Below are 19,971 nucleotides of genomic sequence, written 5' to 3' on the forward strand. Positions count from 1 at the left end.
CTCTCTGAAGCCTGACTGCCCCGGCCGACTCGCTGCCCAAGCCCCACGTTAAGACCAGTGAGCAACCACATGCTGTATTTTACTACTTGACATCCCTTGAGAACAGGGGTAGTTCCTTTTCGTTTTAGGGTTCTCTGCACGTAGCAGAGTCTGACATAGTGTGTCCTCAAGTATTTATTGAATGAATGCAATCTAACAGATGGGACACATTAATACTGCACTAAGTACATTATATAGTAGTATATTAAATATGACCCTAACTGGAAATCCATGAAATAGGAGTTGGGGAACCATATCTGGATAAGAATATGGGAAACGGAAGTGATGTCATTGTTGTTTACTAAATAGAAGGAAATGGTTAGGAGCACTGATCAAAACGTCATGGAAGGAGGTAGATATGCTGGGGATCTCTTTGCTAAAAGCAGAAACTCTAACAAATTTTTTTTGTTTTTTAAATTTTATTGGGGAATATTGGGGAACAGTATGTTTCTCCAGGGCCCATCAACTCCAAGTAGTTGTCCTTCAATCCAGCTGTGGAGAGCACAGCTCAGCTCCTAGTCTAGTCGCTGTTTTCAATCTTTAGTTGCAGGCGGCGGAGGGGGGACACAGTCCACCATCCCATGTGGGGATTGAACTGGCAACCCTGTTGTTCAGAGCCCGTGCTCTAACCAACTGAGCTATCCGGCTGCCCTGACAAATTCTTGACTTGTCTTACCAACAGTTTCTTCATTAAGGAGAGAGAGAGGAAATGCTGCTTTAGATTTAATTCTGACAAAAGGGTTCACTAATTGGGGACGAAGTAACAAAAGCCTTGGAAGCAGATGACAAATTCAGACAAATGACAGAAGGGGATACTATGCATAAGCAGTTAGATGTGGACCCTAGATTTTAGAAACAATTTCGAACATGGGAGTAAGCCCATGGACAGATGCCAGAATCAGAGTCAGAGATGCCAAAGTTGACTAAAGAAGCTCATTTAAAAAAGACATTCTAAAAAGCAGTATCAAATTATCATAGGGAAAGAAAACAAAGGCATCTAAAAAATTGCAGTTACATTTTCCCATGGTTGTACAGAGGAACCTGAGCACAGAGATTTTTCCTTCTGAAGGTTTCATTTCTGATTATAAAAGTAACTTGATAAGCTCATATCTGAAAGGGGCATGGGCATATCAAGTGGGAGGTACATAAAGATGCAGATGGGAAAAAATTGGCCCTATGCCATAGAAATAGGGTTGGGCGGCTAAAGCCCGAGCTGCTCAGAGGCCCATTTCCATCGAGCTGCGGCCTGAGCAAGTCATGAGTAGGGCTGCTTTTTCAAGCAGAGGAGACGAAGCAGACCTCAGCCTGTGAAATGCTGACATTTCAGTCAAGGACCACGATACTGAAAATGGACATTCTACTGGCAAGGAGAGGAAAAAATGGTTAGGAGACAATGCCCAAGAGGAGAGTTTACCCAGGCACGTAAAATATGTTCCGTTAGGGAGACAAGCATGTCTCCTGTGGTATTTTCTGTACTACCTAAATGTTGGCGATTTTGCATAATTAAGAGGGAGATGGCCTAAAGAGGGGAGATAGCCTGCCTGGGTGTCCGTCTAATCTAAATATCCTATAATTTCAAGTACACATCAGAAATTGCTCAACAGACAGTTCTGAGGGAGCAGCATTTTATAGGGGGTACCTCAAAGCTGAAGGCACCAGAGATAAGGCCATTTTAGAGCTCTCCCAGCATATACAGCACTTCACGCAGATAGTGATTACACTTTTGTAAGTTAAGGCCACTTTTCTCCAAATGCCCTGTAACGTAAGTCAGATAAAATAGGGGCTCCGCATCCAAAAAAGGCATTACACAAACTCAGACTACACTCAGTACTTCCACACTTCTTTTGGCAAAGTATCAGCACAAGTTCTAAGGGGTGGGGACACTCCATGCGTTCCCCGACAAGCATGACAGCGAGGTTGGACAAGGCAAAGGTCCCTGCACAGGCCCACGCACCAGGTGAGAACCAGGGAGGTCCACCCCACTTCACAGCACCCACTGTTCCCACTGCACACGACGCCCCCAACTGGTGGGAAACCGGAGCTCTACCAGATTACTGAAACACACGTGTACCTTCTGTAACCGTTTTGAAGGGTGTGTGTTTATCCTTTGGTTCCCTACAATTCTAAGTCAGATCCCAAAGTATATGGAAGGAAGCTGCTTCTGACAGCTTTCTCACAGTCTTTATTTTATACAGCGATAGAACATAAAAAAAGCACAAAATACTGAACTCTTATTTTCTTATTTACATGGTAAAAGATTTTTAACAAAAATTTATTAAACCATGAAAGAAGATGCTAGTAGAGCAGAAATACTGCTCTTGATGGATGATTCAATAACGTAAAATGTGCTCTATTTCATGATTTTTCACTCTATAAGACATCATCTCGAATGCAGTCTGTCTAAATGCAACAACCACCCAGTTTCATTTGCTTTTATGAATTCTTCTCTTGCCTATCTTACTCCAAACCGCCTCTGGGAGAGCCGTGAAGATCAGAGTTGAGCGTCTGCACCATTCAACCCTCAAGAAACAGCATGCTTCCTGGTTCTTTTAATTCTCTTAGGTTCGATTATCCTCAATGACAATAGTTCTTCTAGGATAGGCTTCAAGTTCTACAAATATGTATCGAAACTCATATTCGCCACTTTCTGGGTTCTGAAAAAGAAAAAGAATTTCAAGGTGTCATTTTTCTTTCCAGTACTTTCCTTAACAGTGCACTCAGGATAGCGTCTGCCCACCACACCTCTTTCACTTCAAGATGCACTGTTCCTCGCTTCCCAGGCTCGGAGCCCTCGATGTAGAATTTCACACGCATGTGTTTCAGCCCGTCTTTTACATATTCAATAAAACTGTCAAGATAACGTAAGAACACAGGTCTAAATTCCATTCCTTTAAACATTATCCCCGAGCTTTCCAGATTCAAGCCACGTGCAGTACCTGACATGCTGCCTTCGACCACGCCTTGTCGTCTCCCCATAGCCTTTCACAGGCTCACCAAAGACACTTATAACCTGCAGAATAAAGACAATGTAATGTTTCTTAAGTGGCATTTTAAAAAATCTCCTGAGGAAGTATTTCCTGACCAACCAAGGGATTCATTATAGAAAAAAAAAAATTTTGAGTTGTCTCAAAATGACAACTCCAATGATGGGGAAAAAAAGCTATTCCACAAAAATCATCCCATAAGTCAACATTTCATGGGCAGACACTGATACAGGGAATATTATGATGTTACTTGTACTTTCAGAACAGTGTAGGCTGAAATGAAGCTATTCCTATACCCCTTATAAAAACAAACACAATAAAACAAAGTGTTCGAAGAGTTAAGTGTCTGAACATTTCCAGTGAAATTTATCAATGGGGTCTAATACTAAAAGCTATGAGACAAAAACGATTTTTTAAGTCATGAGACACAGTGAAAACAAACAAACAAACAAACAAACAGTAAGGTTCTATTTAAAACAAACGAGATCGAGAGATGGGAATCAATTATTCCCAATGGGAAAACTGACAATGAAGTGGAAATGTAATTTTTATTGAATTTAAACTGCAAACATTTTGGAACCTTTAAAAAAAAACAACAAATTTGATATTAACTCAAACAAATGTTGCCTCAAGTCTATAAAACTTTTCTTATTTTGTGTTGGGCATTTCTAGTGTCATATTTTTCAGACATAAATAAAAAGGAATCGTGTAAGATGACACATATTTAAGAACTGTGTGGCTGAAACAAATGGAAAACCTTTTCAAATAATTTAACAAATTAAACACCTCAGGATGTTAGGGTTTTCTATTTTTAAGCAGGCACAATGCTTGGCAAAGAATAGGCCCTTTATACATGTTGACCAGATTGAGTTGTTCAAGTTTAATTATGATTTGTTGAGCTCTTTTAGGCAGCAAATTCAGCTATGACTTTAATAACATTCCATTCTTTGCGTTTATTCTGTGTACTTTGTTTTGTTTAAAATGCTTAAGCTCTAGGAAAGGCTGAGTTTGTGAGTAACGTGGCAACTCTTCATCCTTTCAGAGATGTGTCCTAACATTTAATTATGCTACAACTTGCATTATTTTAATTTCTTTAAGTGTCAGTTTCCCCTTCTGCAAATGGGATAATAGCAGTACTTGTCACAAATGATTTTTGTGAGATTTAATGAAAATGATGCACTGAAACGCGAAGTAGTCCTTGGCTGATAATATGCTCTCAGTAAGAATGACTATTGTGACCATGAGGTCACAAATCAGGTTTTTGAAAGAAGACTAGACACTTATCACATGGGTGTAGTACTCTGGAACATTCTGGTCCACTTATTATCTCTGACAAATAATGAAAGGACTCTCTCGTACAATTAGGAAGAAAACACCCCGACACGTACCTCCGGACAAAGCGCTAATGCCACAGTCACAAATCAGCCATTCCGTGTGGTTATATAAACTTCACCAGACAGAACCAGTATGTGAGTTTGGCCCACTTCCCCCATCCCTGATATTTGCTCCCTAATATCAGAGTTTGTGCAACTCAGTCTTGGCGACTCACCTCGGGATGTGACCTGCATTTTTCTAAGGCTTTCCCATATATCTTGTTAGGACTGGACGAAGAAAAAAGTTCTTTGAAAAGTGCGTAAAACAAGCCACCTGAAAGTCACAGAAAAAAACAGATCAAGCAAAGCCGGAGCGAGACAAACACTAAGTGAAAAGGTATCTGGGGTGTTATACTTGCTGTGTTTTCAACCTGTAATGCTGATTCCAACGAGCACCACTATCAAGTAGGTAAAATCTCTTCCAGCTTCTTTCACTAGAAAGAGAAAACACCAGTGAGTCACACGTGTGGGACACAGGCGGGACCCTTTAGTATTTGCAGTAGGTGAGCTGTGGACGCAAGACCCAACGAGGGGGACCTCCCTGTGAACTAGAACCAAATCAGAAACAGTGTCGCATCTAAGAGCGGATGGCAGAGAGGGCTGGTCTTAAAGGCCTAAAGATACCGGGGTGGCGGGCCCGTCATGTCATGTTCCCATGTCATTCCCCAGTCTCCTCTTACAAAAACCCGACAGACGCAGAGGATGAGGGGCCGCTGCAAACTGAGCCGAGCAGTAAGGGACCCCGTACGGGTGGTAACCTTACGGACGCTCATCAGCACAGCCTCACGGTGGCGGCCATCCGTGTGCAGAATGCATTCTTTTCCACTTCTACGGACAAGGCACAATGCTCGTTTGCAGCAACGTGAAACAGACACCAGCAGTGCACATTTACGGTTTTGCCAGGATGTGCCAGGTCTCCCGCCCTGTCATAACGTAGTTGTGAGCGACCTGGGCATTCTGGACCTGGGGTGTCCAACGCAGCAGCACACGCCACGCGCGGCTATTTCAGCTCACTGTTACAAGCGGCCTAACGTTCGGTTAACTTAACGCGAGATAAAACTTGAGTCCCTCCGCACTCGCACCATTTTACACGCTGTCGCCACAGGGGGCTTGGTCGTCGTGGCCTGGATATCAGAGAACTGAGGTTACGGCTGTTTCCGTTGAACTTTCCGTTGTGTGAAACGGGGGAAGCGTGTCTGGGACACGAGAGGACTCGCGTGTGCAGGCATGCCTGTGAGGGTCCAATCGGTGAGACAACACCTGGCAACCCCTGCCTGGAAGGAATTAAGCCGTGGTTCTCGGTGTCTGTTTCCGCACCAAACCAACACAAGCGGAGAACAATCCTCTAGACGGGAGTCAACACTTCTATCGAAGTCAACTTTGAAACCTGAGTCCCAGGCTGGGAAGACACCTGTGGACCTCCGTTCTCTGATTCTCCACCACGCCCAGCGCTTCTCTCTGCTTCGCGCGCGTTGGTCCCCCGCTTTCCGCGCCGCATTTCCGAGGCGGCCGTGGCCGCAGCTCTCGCCACGTGGCGGCCGGGCCGGCCCACGCCGGCGCCCCCCCCTTACCTTTCTGCGACGCTGAGACGGCGGTGTCCCCTCGCGGGCCGTGCACGGACACTTGTTTGCTGCCGTCGTCCTTCTCTCTCTGTGGGCTCTGTCCCTGCGTCCAGATGGTTTTCGGGGTGACCCCTGAGCGACGTCCGGGTCGCAGCGTCGTTCCCTGCTGGTGCAGCCAGCTCACGCCCGGCTCCGTCTTCAAGCAAGATTTATTCAGGACGAAGGGTGGCCAAAACAACCGCTTCCCGGAGGACCTGTGCAGCTTTTCCGTACATTGCACCGCTCGGAGGAAAGTACACATCATGTTCACAGCAAAGCGCTCCGCTCAGGGACAGTGCGAACTACACTTAGCAAAGCTGCACCACCCACCACGCACCCAGCCGGACGTGTACTCCAGTGCACACACGCACACCTGGAACTCCGCACGGCGTGCTCGGCAAAAACGTTAGCTCCAGCAGCCTGTGGGACGCTGACAAGTCCACCTCCCCTTCTCTTAGATCCTCTTTTCCCTTGAGTTCAAGTGTGTTGGTTACCTTCTGTGCTGACATTCACACTCTCCCCGCCATTCCTTTGCAAAGTACCTTGGGAAATCCCTAAGAGTGCTGGGAATAGTAGTTTGAGGACTTCACTTGTCCCAGAATTGCTGCGGCTGGAAAGGCACAAGGACTACATCTCCCACAGTGCAAGGCGGCCACAGCGCCCGGCTCCCAGACCAACCTGCGCGGTCCGCCTAGGCGTGCGCTGCGCCAGTTGGCAGGAAGGTGGGGCCGTCCGCGTGGGCTGATGGGCGCTCTCGGCGCAGAGGAGTTGAATTTGCAAAAGTCAAATTAGCAATTGCAAACCGCCTGTTCTTGCTGTCCTCTGGAGAGGACTGTGTACAGTGGGAAATTCCAGGGCGTGATTGCGGCCATGCCATTCCTTACGGGCAAATGATATAGCCTTTGCATATCCGTTTCTTTCCAAGGAAACGAGACTAAGTAGTGCCAACTACTCTGCAGCCATCACGTGGGGAGACACCAGGCCCCACGGTGCCCACACAGGTGTTAAAAGCTCTAAGCTGCTAACTGCCGCCCAGCGTTCTCTAGGCCTTGCAGGAGAAAAAGCCACGCCCCGGAAGTTTCTAGAGCCGCTTATGCGGCTGTGGATAGGCTGTATCATCAAAGGGCCCACCCTCCACCCCGCCCTGCTGTGCGCACGCGTGTCGGGAGCGAGCCGGCGTCGGGTGGGCGTGGCCTGCTGCAGCACGCCTCTTTCTCCGGACTTCGCGCAGCGCCGGTTTTCCCGCCGGGTCTCTATGGCGACCGGACGCGGCCGGCTCCTGCTGCAGCACTGGCTCGGCCTCCAGGCGCTGCGCCTGCCGCTTGGCGGCGTCGGCGCGGCCCCCGGGAGCGGCGGGTTCAGGTGACTGTCGGGGGCCGCGGGTGGGGTCCGCCTGGCGGGGCTGCGTGACTGGGGAGCCCCCACGAGGGCAGCCCCTCCCTCCTCCCGCCCTTTCCCCTTTCTGTGCAGTGGCCCGGCTCGGGCGTGTCGCTCGGGGCTCCGTGGAGTGTGGGGAAAGGTCTGGAAGTCTCTTCAACTTGGAAACGTGGGGTTATCCCAAGTCATACAAACAGAGTGGTTTCCGGGGGAGAGGCTCCTGCTTCCGTGCAGTTCCTAGGCGCTGGGGGGTCAGCCCCTCGACCCTTGGGCTTCGCCTCGCGAGACCGCGCCGCCCGAGTGAGCTCCACCTGCGGAGACAGGTGCACCCGCAGCTCCTGGAAGGGCGTGGCTTTCCGAAAGCGTCCCCAAAGTTGCTCCCGTATTCTGCGACCTGGGATCACCTTTCGTCTTTTTAGTGACTTGATAAGTTGGAGCCGTCGACTCTACCTCCTCATGAGAACGTGGCGATTTTTCTTCCCCCCCACGGTTCAGCGGAGGACACGCACCCCTAGCGGGTACGCCCGGCAGGCAGCTTGCGCTGGGCGCGCCCCCTCCTGGCAGCACCTTCTGCGCGTGGACTCAAGGCCCGGTGGGCGTTTCTGAGCCAACGCCGAGGGCCGGCTCTACACGGCCGCTCCTTCGGTGCTGGACTCCTGCTCCGGTTCTGCCCATCTTCCCGTTCAAGTGCTGGGGCCTGGCATAGTCTCGTCTCCTCCGTGTCTCCCGGGGAACCCTGCAGCTGAAAAGCGGTCCTCCTCCCCAGTGAGAGAAGCCAGCTTTGCGGAGGGAGATGGGGAAGGGGCAGCGAGCAGGCGGCTGCAGCTGCTTTCCAGAAACATCTTTAGCTTGACTCTCAAGGGTAATGGCTCCTTTCACAAAGCGAATCACCCAGTAGGTCAGAAGTATCAACGTGCTGTCATGGGATCTTATTCAGTCCCTGTCGCTGTTCCTAGCTCTGGACCCATCATCCCAGTTAGTTCACCAGATAGAGGGTAATGCTAAGGACAGTGTGCATTCTTGAGGATTATCTTTTTGCTTGCAAGTCTTCTTGATGTATAGATAGAAAAGGTCATGCATGGTATGCCTTCTAATATACCAAATGACTTATTATTCCCACCCCCCCCCGAATCTCCAGGACTATGTCCCCACGTCCATTCTACGCTTCCATCACCTCGCTTACCCTGGTTTCAGAAGCAGGGCCCTGTCCCTTAGTGTAATGATAATAGTTGGTTCTTAAGTGAACATCTGTAATGCTAGACATACCACAAGCCTTGTGACAAATAAAATGGTGACAGTGCCTGCAAAAATTCTATTAAGTAGGAGAGAAAGACAAATTTAAATAGAGAACTTGAAATCAATTTGCCACTATTACTAAAATTAGTCTTTATGTATCATTCTCTGGTATTCTGGGAAGCAGAATGATTTTTATATGATGAATTTTTGGTTACTTTGTAAGTTGACTGAACTTTCTGGTGAAATGTTGTAATTAGAGGGCCTGGCCTTATGCCTGATAGGAGCCTGCATGTCAGCCTGTGTTTTGGTGGTACATACCTCTTTTTGGTAAAGAAAAGTCAGGTGCTAAGAATGATTATGGTCTAAATAGGCGATTATTTTTAATGTTTCAATGCAGAAAGACTAGTGTTAACATGGAATCAGTGGTTCCCTTTTAAACAATGTGAATAAATATAAGCTCTAAGAAATATAGCAGAAAGCATATCAAGTCAGCTTAATTTCTACTTGGCCTAATTTCTTTGATTTAGCAGGTATTAAAAAGCCCAGGAAGTAGTTTTTTTTGTTTGTTTCTTTTTTTTTTCTGTTTTTTTTTTTTTTGGTGTCCCCCACTATGGTTTAATAAATTGGTATTTTTTTTTTAAATAAGTTGGTATTCTTTTTTTCTTCCAGATTTGATAGGGGTTTATTTTTTATTTTTTTTATTAGTTTCAGGTGTACAAAACAATGCACTAATTAGAGATTTCACCCCTCACGAAGAGATAATCCCCCATCCCCAAATCTATTGCCCCGCTGACATCGTATGTATTTATTTCAATTCCATTGACTCTATTCCCTATGCTGTAGTCCATATCCCGTGACCGTACATGTTACATTATAGTTGACATACAGTATTATTCAACTTCAGCTTCAGGTATACAGTGCAGTGCTCAAGCATCTGTACTGTCCATGAGGTGGTCTTCCTAATAAGATATGTGCCCATCTGACACCCTACAAAATCCTTTCAACATTATTGATTATATTCCCCAAACTGTTTTTCATGTCCCCGTGGCAATAGTGTAGTTACCAATGTATGCTGTCTAATCACTTCCCTTTCTTCCTCATCCCTATCCCCTTCCCATCTAGCAACCATCAGTTTTTCCTCTATATCTCTGAGACTATTTCTGTTTAGTTTGCTCATGTATTCAGACCTTTAGGTTCCACATATAAGTGAGATCATATGGTATTTGTCTTTCTCCAACTGACTTATTTCACTTAGCATAATGTTCTCCAGGTTCATCCATATCGTTGCAACTGGTAAGATTTCTTTCTTTATAGCTGAGTAATGCTCCATTGTATAAATGTACCACAGTTTCTTAATCTAGTTGTCTACTAAGGGGCATTTTGGTTTCCAAGTTTTGACTATTTTAGGAAATAGATTTTTTAAATATTGAACATACTCAAAGCTGTCAGGTAAAATGTGTAGCTTGGAAAAAAAATGTTTGTAAACTAAATCTCATCTTACTAATTATATCAGCTAAATGTGCACTTTATAGACATGAAGAGCTACATGAGGACAGGCATGGAACTTATTGATGTGTTACTTGGGTGGCCCTTAAAAATGTGCCTTTAGTTTATGGAGAAATGGAGATGTGCTTTCAGTAGCCCCCAAACCGTGCTGATGAGATGTGTGATATAGTAATGTTAGAAAGCTCTGGAAGGTAAGCAGGAGGTGAAGGTCTCTTGGCTCTCGGCCTTCAGCTTGGGACCTCAAACAAGTCACTGTAATTGCCTAGTTAGCGCCTTAGTCTTATGTGAAATGAGGGAATTATGAGATCTATTTTAATTGTGGAAAAACAAACACCAACATACAGGCTGTACTTCTCAAGCGGAGAGGTGCCAATGGGCAGGGAACGCATGGAGCATCTTCCCCACATGGAAAATGAGTACAGCGGCTTGGGGGGCAAGTGTTCCATAGTTTAACTGGTAAGCAGCAGGGGTGTCAAAACTGCCGCCCGCGGGCCAACTGCGCCCCGCAATCCATTGTTAATTGGCCCGCAGCAAATACCAAAAATATATTTAGTTTACTTAAATAAACAAGGTGAGGCAATATATACTTCACCTTGAGTGAGTGGCCCTGCTGTTTGTGTATTTTACTGCTTGTGGCCCTTGGTAAAAACGTTGAAAAAAGTTTGGACACCCCTGGGTAAGCAGTATAATCCCTTTTTATAATGAGATAAACACAGATAAGTTATCTGGTAGAAGACAACATTTGCAATGAATTTTAAGATCGAATACGAGACTTTTAAGAAGGTTTGTGCTTTCCGCAGGCTGTGCCCCTAGATCTCGGAGGGCCTGGTGCCCCAGGATACTGTGGGTGCCTCTGGAACCCCTGCTCCAGCTGAAAGGATTGTGCTCTGAAACTCATTCGAAACCTTGTCTATGGGATTCTCAGTTAAACAGTTAAAACAACAGTCCCCCTCACAATTTATTACATATTCAGTATATGAAATATTAGAAAATACAGAGTTCTGTCTTTTCAATCCCTCCAGCTCGCATTTAAAGGCAGCCAACACCACCAACCCTTGTAATCCTGTGAATCACATGTATTACCAGTTAACACCTGTTGTCTTTCCTGCCTGACCTCTTTTCTTTGTATGTATGCATTCACTTTTTCTGTTAAGAGAAAAATACAAAAATAAGATCATGTATAAATGTATAGTGATTTAACCTGCTTTACCAATTGATATGTTGTTAATTTGGCAGATATTTATTGAATGACTGCCTTCTGCATGCCAGGTGTGTTGAAGAATTAGCAGTGAATAAAACTCACACAGAATACCTGCCAGTATGGAGCTTACGTTCCAGTGATAGCAAACAAGGGAGATAGGTAAAATGTATGGTGTTGGATGGTGACATGTGCTAAGGAGAAAAAGGGAAGGGGCATAAAGTGTGTGTGTGTGTGTGTGTGTGTGTGATGGATTGGAGTTTTAGAGCATGGCCAGAAGTTCTCAGTGAGTTGGCATTTGAATGAGTGCCTGAAGGAGGTGAGGGATCAAGTTATACAGACGTCTGGAAGACATCATGAACTTGTTTCAAATGCTTCTGCCTGTGTTAAAACTGCATTTTCACTGGCTGAACATCGGTAGCTATATGTGGGCCATGCAACTTAGCCAATCTCTGCACCGTTTCTAGTATTTTTTGTCCCAGCATACAACTTTGAGATAGACATTCTTGGGTGATGTCATAGGGCACATTTTGTTGCCTTAAGTTATATTTCTAGAAGTGAAATCCCTGGTGTAAAAAATGTACGTGCTTTTTAAAGTCTTGACATACACCCCCAGACTTGGCTTTTTATATGAAACGTACCAAATTCTGCTCCCAGCCATGAATGAGAATGCCTGTTTATCCGCAATACCCAGCACAAGTCCTTAGCATTTATTTGGTCTTTGCTAGTTTGCTGGATTGAAACTGATCAATACACATTAACGTACTTTTATTCAGTTCCCTTGGAAAGGGCTAAGGTAATAGTTTTTATTTTTTGGCATCTTCTGACTGAAGAAATACATAATGGCAAAAAATCTGATCAATTTAGTAATACTTTTAAATAAATTATTTTTGATTAACCACAATGGTATTCACTAATTAAACAAAATTGTTTAAAAAATTAGAGACATTCCTTCGTCTTCATACAATGTGTGTATAAACTTTTTGGCATGACCCTTCACACTTGCAGGATTGACAGGACACCAGGTGGAAACTCCTTAGAGATATTGTTTGATGGAGGAGCAATAGAAATTCCTTTTACGTAAGTCTTATGTGTTAGAAACCTTTGTCAACTGAGAGTATTTTATTTTTCAGTATGTGATACAGGTTAATATAGAACTTATAAGAATAGTTAATCACTTAAAATAAGAAGTGCTTTTGATCATTTTAAAATGTACCATATGGTTTCCCTTATATGTGGAATCTAACAAAACAAAACAAAAACAGACTCATAGAAACAGATCAAAGGTATGGTTACTAGAAGGGAGGGGGTGGGGATGGGTGAAAAGAGGAAGGGGAATATAGTTAATAATATTGTGATAAATTTGCATGGTGACGTCAATATGATTACTAGAATTAGTGAGGAGATCACATTGTAAGGTATAAAAATATTGACTTACCATATTTTGCCATGTATAGTGCACTACCATGTATAATGTGCACCCAATTTTTTGTCCCAAACTTTCAGGGGAAAAAAAAATCTTTCATTTTAATTTGTTAATTCAAATTTTTGTTTGTTTACATTAGGTACTTGTTTTTTTGTATTAAAAAGAATTTTAGCATTTATTTTTTAACACATTACAGTACAAGAAATGTAACAAATAATTACAAAACACAAGAATAGATACAAGGTACAAGAAATTTTATGCACCGGTGACAAGTTTACGCATCATAGAAGGCCAAGAACTAGCATCGTTGCAGGTTCATCGTAAGTTCAACAAAACCGATTGTCGTATTCCAGGGCATTATTTTTCATACAGATACTGTTATTGATTTCTAGAGTTACACTTTTAACTCATACACATAAATAAAAGAACTAAAAACATATAGATATGGAATTAGTACTACCCATATATAATGAGTATCCTTATTTTTCCCTCACAAATTTGGGCAAAAAAGTGTGGATTATACATGGCAAAATACGGTGTTATCCACCTGAAACTAATATAATATTGTATACCAACTATACTGACATAAAACATTTTAAAAAAATGTATACTTTAAAAAATTGTATATCATGTTGAATAGTGTACCCCATCCCCCAATTTTGTCCACCCAGAACCTCAGGTGTAACTTTATTTGGAAATAGAGTCTTTGCAGATGTAATTAGGGAAGATTAGGTCATACTGGATTGGAGTGGGTCCTAAATCCAATATGACTGATGTCCTTATGAGAAGAGATCCAAGGACAGAGATTGGAGTGATCTGGCCACAAGCTAAAGAGCGCCAGGGCTTATTGGCAGCCACAGAAGCTAGGAGGCGGCCAGGAAGGGTTCTTCCTTGGAACCGTCCAGGGAGGATGGCCGTCCCAGCACCTTGAGTTTGGACCTTTGGCTCGAGGACTGTGAGACAATAAATTTCTGTTGTTTTAAACCACCTAGTTTGAAGTACTTTGTTAAGACAGCTCTTGGAAGGTAACACAATTAGGAAATTGTATTTTACCTCTGACGACTGTGTGAGAGCCAGGTCAGTGGAGTTGAAACTTTTCTGCCATGGAAATTGTTGCTTAAATTTTTTTTCAACGGAAGTACAAAAATATATAGTGCAGGTGGAGTTCTCTGATTAAAGGCGGAGTGGGCATTGCTAAGTTTTCCAGACTAGCATCCTCCTGCCCTCTCTCCCTCTCCTTCCTGGTCTGCAGAGCAGATTGAAAACCACTGGGTCAGCCCAACTGCTCTGCGTTTCCCAAGTACACCTTGGTTTGAAAGTCAGATAAGACCAAAGCACACCAAGTGCCTTTTGCTGAAGCTGGAATGGAGAGGCTGGGTCCTCAGCGGTTTTGACCTTGGTCAATTTGTTACCCTCCAGGATCTGGAGAGGTTTCCGGTGTTTAGCCTCTCCTGAATTGGGATGCCGGCTAAAGTTTATCGAGGGCTTGTCATGTGCCAGCCATGAAGAGAAAAATATACCGAGGGGAGACAAAGTCAATCTCTGGCTGCTCAGAAGCACATGGGCAATGTCAGGTAATTTGAATGCTTGCTGACAGGTGTCCATCTTGTACCTGGCTCTGCAGTAGGCATCAGGCTACACCGAGTCCCTGGGCGACACACTCCCTGTGGCTCCTACCTGGTGTGGTGCTGGGCCTGAGGCCATCGTGTGCTCAGGGCGGTCCATGAGGATGAAAATTCTTCAGCTTCTAGAAAGATTATTGCCCTTCCTTCCAAGTTCTTGTGATCCCTCACTTTTGTCCCCAGTGATCGCCCATATCCTCTTTGAGCGTTAGTCCAAATATGCCCAGGGAGTCAGCTTGGTGGAAAAAGCTGATGGTGGCTAAACTTTTGGTGAACAAAGTCATACCCGAGCAATGAGGCTGGTGATCTGCGCACATAGATAAGTGCACTCTGGCTTGTAGTACCGTAAACAGCGTGCTGGCCGGGAGGAGGGTCAGTAACTGCTGTGTGTTGGGTAAAGAGGCGGCTTCCACCTCTTCCAAGAGGAAGAGCATATCCACTAGCAGCTCTCTGCAGGCCGCCTCCTAGGAACGGGAGGCTCTGGGCTCAGGACTTTCTGCGTGTTTCAGATCCCTACCCACCTGTCACTCAGTTGATTTTGAGGACTGACTTTAAGCTATTATTTTGGGAACTTTTGAAAAGGACTGATTGTATAAAATGTTACATACCATTTCATCAAATCTTAATAGCCATTGATTATAAGATTCACATTTATGTCCTACTAAAATAAAAAAAATGATGAACAATTAAAGTATGTATTCCATTGAATGTGAGCTGTTAAAATGTGGGAAAATTTATGGATGAGTGTTTGGTACTTCGGTGGCTATGAGTTGGAACCTATGAGTCGGGGCCAGTCATCGTCCCTTAGAGGTCAGCAGAGTCGTGGATCATATTTGGCAGTTCCGGCTCATAAATCTAGGTTTTTAAATTTTTTAAAATTTACTGATGTTATCTTTGTTAGGTTCCTGGTATGGTACTGAAACTGGCCAGTCAATACATTTTATCTTTTCCCCTTTTGCTTTCATTAAACACATTTTATAGCACCTCTGATTCTGACAGCCTATAAGATGACAAGTGTTAAATCTTAGCTTTAACACATCCGAGTCAGTCCAGTTTTTAGGCTCGTGACTCATCTCCCTTCCTTCCATCCTTCCTCATTGAATAATTTTTGGAGATTACGAATCCTTTAAAGTTTTGTAGTGGGGAATGGCTGGTTCACTTTTCATTACAGTAACTTGAATTTTCCATGTTTACTTTCAGAAAGGGAGCCGGGGTGGAATTTGCTGCCGCTTGGACGGTGCTGAAGCAGTATGCCAGGTGCGGAAGGAAGTGTGAGGCACCCTCTGCTGCCTGCTCTGTGTCCCTGGATGGGTAAGTAGCAGAGGTCTTCTGCCAGCCTTTGGGGGGGCCCTAGAAATGGAGTTATTAGAGAAAGTTACAATGCTGCATGCAGAAGGCTGCCATTTGGAGCTGTCCAAGAATAGACTTGTGTAGGAAGAACACATGACACGGTGAGTTTTATGAGTCATCAGCCTGTCACCACCATCATCATTAGACCAGCTTTATGAAGCGAAACTTCTCAAAGTGACAAGTAAATTTAATTTCCCGTTTAAAAAAATGTTCTTCAGTTACTCACTTTTCAGTGGATAAGAACCCTCCCTTGAAAAAGGAGAAAGAAGATGAAAGTATCTTCTTCTGAAAGCTCAGGAGGTGTCTGAATGTCTTAGCTTTCAGTATTTTGGGAACCCTTTTGGCCATCGCAAGATTCTGTACAGTGACCCCCGCAACGAGATCTGTAGAATCTTGTTTTTTTTTTAAATGACTGTATGAAACGGCTGCCGTCTTGCCTGTGGATTCATTCTGTAACTCGCCAATGGGGCGCCAGCTGTGTGCTGAGCGGTATGGCGCCTGCAAGCTGGGCATTGCCATAGACATTTCACAGTGGAGGAAGGAGGCTCACGTAGTCTGCAGGTGGCAACATTCAGATGAAAACAGAAGTTGCCTGCTTTCAAGTTTTGGGCTTTTAGTACTATATCATAACTAGCTCAGCTAACAGTATACATACTTTTAGCTGTTTTTAAAAAGAAATGAAAAGCCAGAAAAGATCTAATTAAGGACATCATTTAAGCTATAAGCCTATATTCTGGGAATAGAAGCAACCATGTAGTAATATGATATGAGAAAGAACAAATGTCAGTTCAGTTAATCCATCCATTGAATTCAAGGACTGCCTTTGTACCAGATTCTGTGCTTGGAGCTGGGACACAAATGGTGAGCCACTCACGTGTTCTCATGATGCTTCCAGTCCAGGGGGGGAGACAGATTAAAGAAAATAACAAATTACAAGCTGGGATACATGTTTTCAAGGAAATAAATGGACTTTGTGATCCAGAATAATGGGTAGGATGGTAAAAAAAAAAAGCTGTTTGTAGGAGGTGACATTGAAGTTGAGAACTGAAAATTGAGATTGAAGAGCGTGGAGAAGAGTGTCCAGAGAGGGCAGCAGGTGGACAGAGGTGCTGGAGCCTGGCGGGCCTGGGCCAGGACGGAGAGCAGGTCCCGCTCAGGCCCCGCCTCCTAGGCCCTGGGGAGGCGTTTAGGCTGCAGGCACAGCACGTGATTCTAAGCACCGAGGTGCGATGTCATTTGATTTCTCCGACTATCTTGTTTGCTTGCTTATCTGTCTCCCTTCTCTAGAAGAAGGGGAGCTGGAGAGACAGGCAAATTTGAGCTATACTTGGGGCATAAGTGACACAATTCCTTTAGGAATTCGATGTAGGTGTGAGGAGGAAACAGGGAGTAGGAATTGGAACCTGCAGTCTTGAGCAGATGTGTAAGTGGCGGTGCTGCTACTGGGGTGGAAACGCACAGGGGTCGGGGCAGGAAAGAGTCGCAGACACCTGGGATGTGCGAACGTCTGAAGGACAGTGGCCGTCGGAGCCTGGTTCAGGGTGAGGGCTGGGAGGGGTCTGCAGCCGTGGACGTGGACCCTGTGTCCTGGGGAGAGAGCACAGCGGTGAACGCAGAAAGGCTTAGCAGTAGGCGTGGAGGAGCTGGGACATTTAAAACCAGCCAAGGCACCGGGAAAGGCCAGCGAGGTCCAAGCAACTGGCAGGCGTGTGTTGTGTGGCCAGAGAGGAGATGGTGCAAACGGAGGTGCTGCCGAGGGAGGGTGGGGTGGGCGGGCAGCAGCTGTGGAGGCAGGGCGCTTGTGGGCCGCTGCAAGAGCTGGTTCAACCCAGTGGGAGGGGACGGGCTGGCATTCATTTATACATATATCTATTTTGTATGTTTTACTTCACACCAAAATGTGAAAGACGAGAAGCAAGTGGGCGGCAAGGCAGCGGTGGCAGCAGGTGTCCATGGCTGTGTTCTCTCTTCTTTCCGGAAGCTCAGCGGTGAGAAGGAGCTGGTGGCTGCAGGGAGCTGGGGTCAGGGTGAGGGTCATTTTAGGGCGCGGATGTCGGGCCGTTTCAGAGGCTGATGAGAACGATGCAGGAGTGGGAGGAAGGAGCGGAAGGCCACAGCCCTTGAGTGGACACGGGCTGGGGACCCAATGCTGGGGTCCAGACAGTGGCTTTGCAAGGAGGGTTGCCCCCAGGGAACAGGGAGCAAGGAAGCTGTGGGTGCAGGAACCTTGCTGTGGAGCCACACGATGGGACAGGGACAAGGGCATTTCACACTTGAATCCCCACAGTCCTGCTGGTGAACACACACGCGAACGCCCGTTCTCAGGGAAGCACAGTGACCTAAAGCAGATTTTCGTGGTCCCACTGTGAACCTCTGGGATCGTCCTGCCTCTCTCCTTTCTCTCCGCATCCCCCCCGGCCCACCCTGTGCAGGGGGATATCACTAGAACCCGGCAGGCAGTGACCCTGTCTGGCTGCCACCTCTTGTGGGGAGTGGCTGGGAGCTTCGTTGGTCTCCGTGTTCTGCCTCCTCCTCCTGCAGGAAGCGCAGAGATGACAGTCCTCTCCCCCGTTGTTACCTTAGTCTGGTGGGGCTCTCCAGGGCCCCTCCTGAATGCGGTTTTGTTCTGATTAAATAATTCTTGCACTTGTGGGATACCTCTCTGAAGCGTTTAAGTCCAACTCTATGTTTTTAAAAATCACACTGATTTCGAAAATAACCATGATCTTTCGTGAAATAGTTGAATCAAAATATAAAAACGACATGCAGTACGTCACCTGAATGGTTCATAAAAATGTATTTGCTTGCAGCTTTGCTACCTCTAGCATTCAAGGACTTTTCTCACCAAGAGCATCTCATTTAGGGACTCTGAATGAAGGACTTGCATTGTACTCAGACCCCAGCAAAGCAGCGCCTTTAAACTCCCAGAAAGCCTGGTTAAAGGTCCCAGAGGCTTTTGGGCAGGGAGAGCAGTTAGGCAGTGACACGGATCAAATGTCACGTGTTACTCGTCTTTGGTCTGAGGACCCACTTCATTCCTCCTCACTATTATCAGAATTTTAGGAGTGATTGTTTCCCTATGAAAGGTTTGATAACCTAACTTTCATCATAACTTAAACACTTAAAGTAGTTAAAATCACAATTCGAGAGTATTGGCAAGCCATTTTCAATTGGCTGGAGGGTTTTGTCCCCTCCAGTCCCCAGTCCCTAGACACCCCGCCCCAAACTCCTGTAGCTTCCTTTTCACGGGTCCTTTTGCCTGAGCTTCACAGGTACCCCCTCCTCACTTGCTATCACCAGTGATGTGTTCTAGCCACTTTCAGATTCTGACATGTTTTGTAAAATTCTAATCATAGAAATGCATGGGATATTGAGAGTGCATCTCAACGTCCTATTTATTGAGGCATATAAACGAAAAAGAAACAGACACTTCCGAAAACCATGCAGGGCTTGGTGTCTCTTTGAGGTCCAGAGGAAGCAGAGGCATTGTGAGGACCTGGCGACACTTCCTACTCCACCTGTGTCTGTGGTGTTCTTTTGTTTTGGGTGGGGGTATTCTGTGTTTTTCTTATTGATAGCTAAGAATGCATTCTGTCTCATTTCCATTTATCTCACCAAGTAATAATACTTTCATTAGGGAGGCAGTGAAATCCCGCTCACTGAGTCAGGGTGAGAACATGATTAAAATGCAAAGGGAGTTGGCTCCTTGTACCTGGGGTCTCTGTATTGGTTTCTGCCTGAGAATTGTAATAACCAGAGCATATCAATTGAGAAAATAATTGATAGTGAGGGTGCAGGGTGCCTTGTGTCCAGAAGGGTCTGTGTATCACCTCCCCTTTGGAGATGAACGGCCCGTTGTGTGTCTTCTCGGTTGCCTGTAGGGTAAAGCTCACCCACTCCTGATTTTTCCCTCTCCCTCAGCATGCCTCCGGAAATCTTGCTGAAGATACTGTCTTACTTGGATGCTGTGACCCTGCTGTGCGCTGGCTGTGTGAACAGGCGCTTTTATCATCTGGCCAATGACAAGTAAGGAGAAAACCAGGTGTTCCTGTCGTGTTGTGGTGGTGCTTTGATGGAAGTCGTGAAAACTAGTAAGACCTTTCTAACCATTTTTTAAAATCTAAAAGACTTAATCTCAAGAAAATTTTTAGACGTAGGTATGTCTGATGCATTAAGCAGCTGTGTAATATTTTTGACAATTTCTATTAATTGTCGACAATTTCTATTAATTGCTTAAAGGAAGGAATATTCTTTGCATG

The 19,971-nt window shown here is 45.2% G+C and overlaps 2 protein-coding genes across 7 annotated transcripts in view; one reads left to right on the forward strand and one right to left on the reverse strand.

The window, feature by feature from the left end:
* Positions 1-19,971, forward strand: part of FBXO15 (F-box protein 15) — a 93,840-nt gene that overhangs the window by 38,749 nt on the left and 35,120 nt on the right. For 3 of the 6 annotated variants that reach the window (XM_081078968.1, XM_081078971.1, XM_081078969.1), the window contains exons 6-8: positions 12,323-12,394; positions 15,563-15,673; positions 19,634-19,738. In XM_081078968.1, coding sequence (XP_080935094.1) covers positions 12,323-12,394; positions 15,563-15,673; positions 19,634-19,738 — 288 coding nt within the window. Of the gene's footprint in view, positions 1-7,178; positions 8,237-12,322; positions 12,395-15,562; positions 15,674-19,633; positions 19,739-19,971 lie in introns of those variants that run through there. The other 3 variants (XM_081078970.1, XM_081078972.1, XM_081078973.1) reach the window with 3 other exon arrangements.
* On the reverse strand, positions 332-7,040 carry TIMM21 (translocase of inner mitochondrial membrane 21). Its single transcript, XM_081078974.1, has 6 exons — positions 5,968-7,040; positions 4,768-4,830; positions 4,573-4,670; positions 2,976-3,049; positions 2,782-2,887; positions 332-2,693 (listed from the first exon to the last, which is right to left on the reverse strand). Exons 1-6 carry the CDS (start codon positions 6,260-6,262, stop codon positions 2,598-2,600), a joined length of 732 nt encoding a protein of 243 aa, XP_080935100.1. The 5' UTR covers positions 6,263-7,040; the 3' UTR covers positions 332-2,597.

The sequence above is a fragment of the Rhinolophus hipposideros genome (assembly GCF_964194185.1).
Source record: "Rhinolophus hipposideros genome assembly, chromosome: 17".
Lineage (NCBI taxonomy): Eukaryota > Metazoa > Chordata > Mammalia > Chiroptera > Rhinolophidae > Rhinolophus > Rhinolophus hipposideros.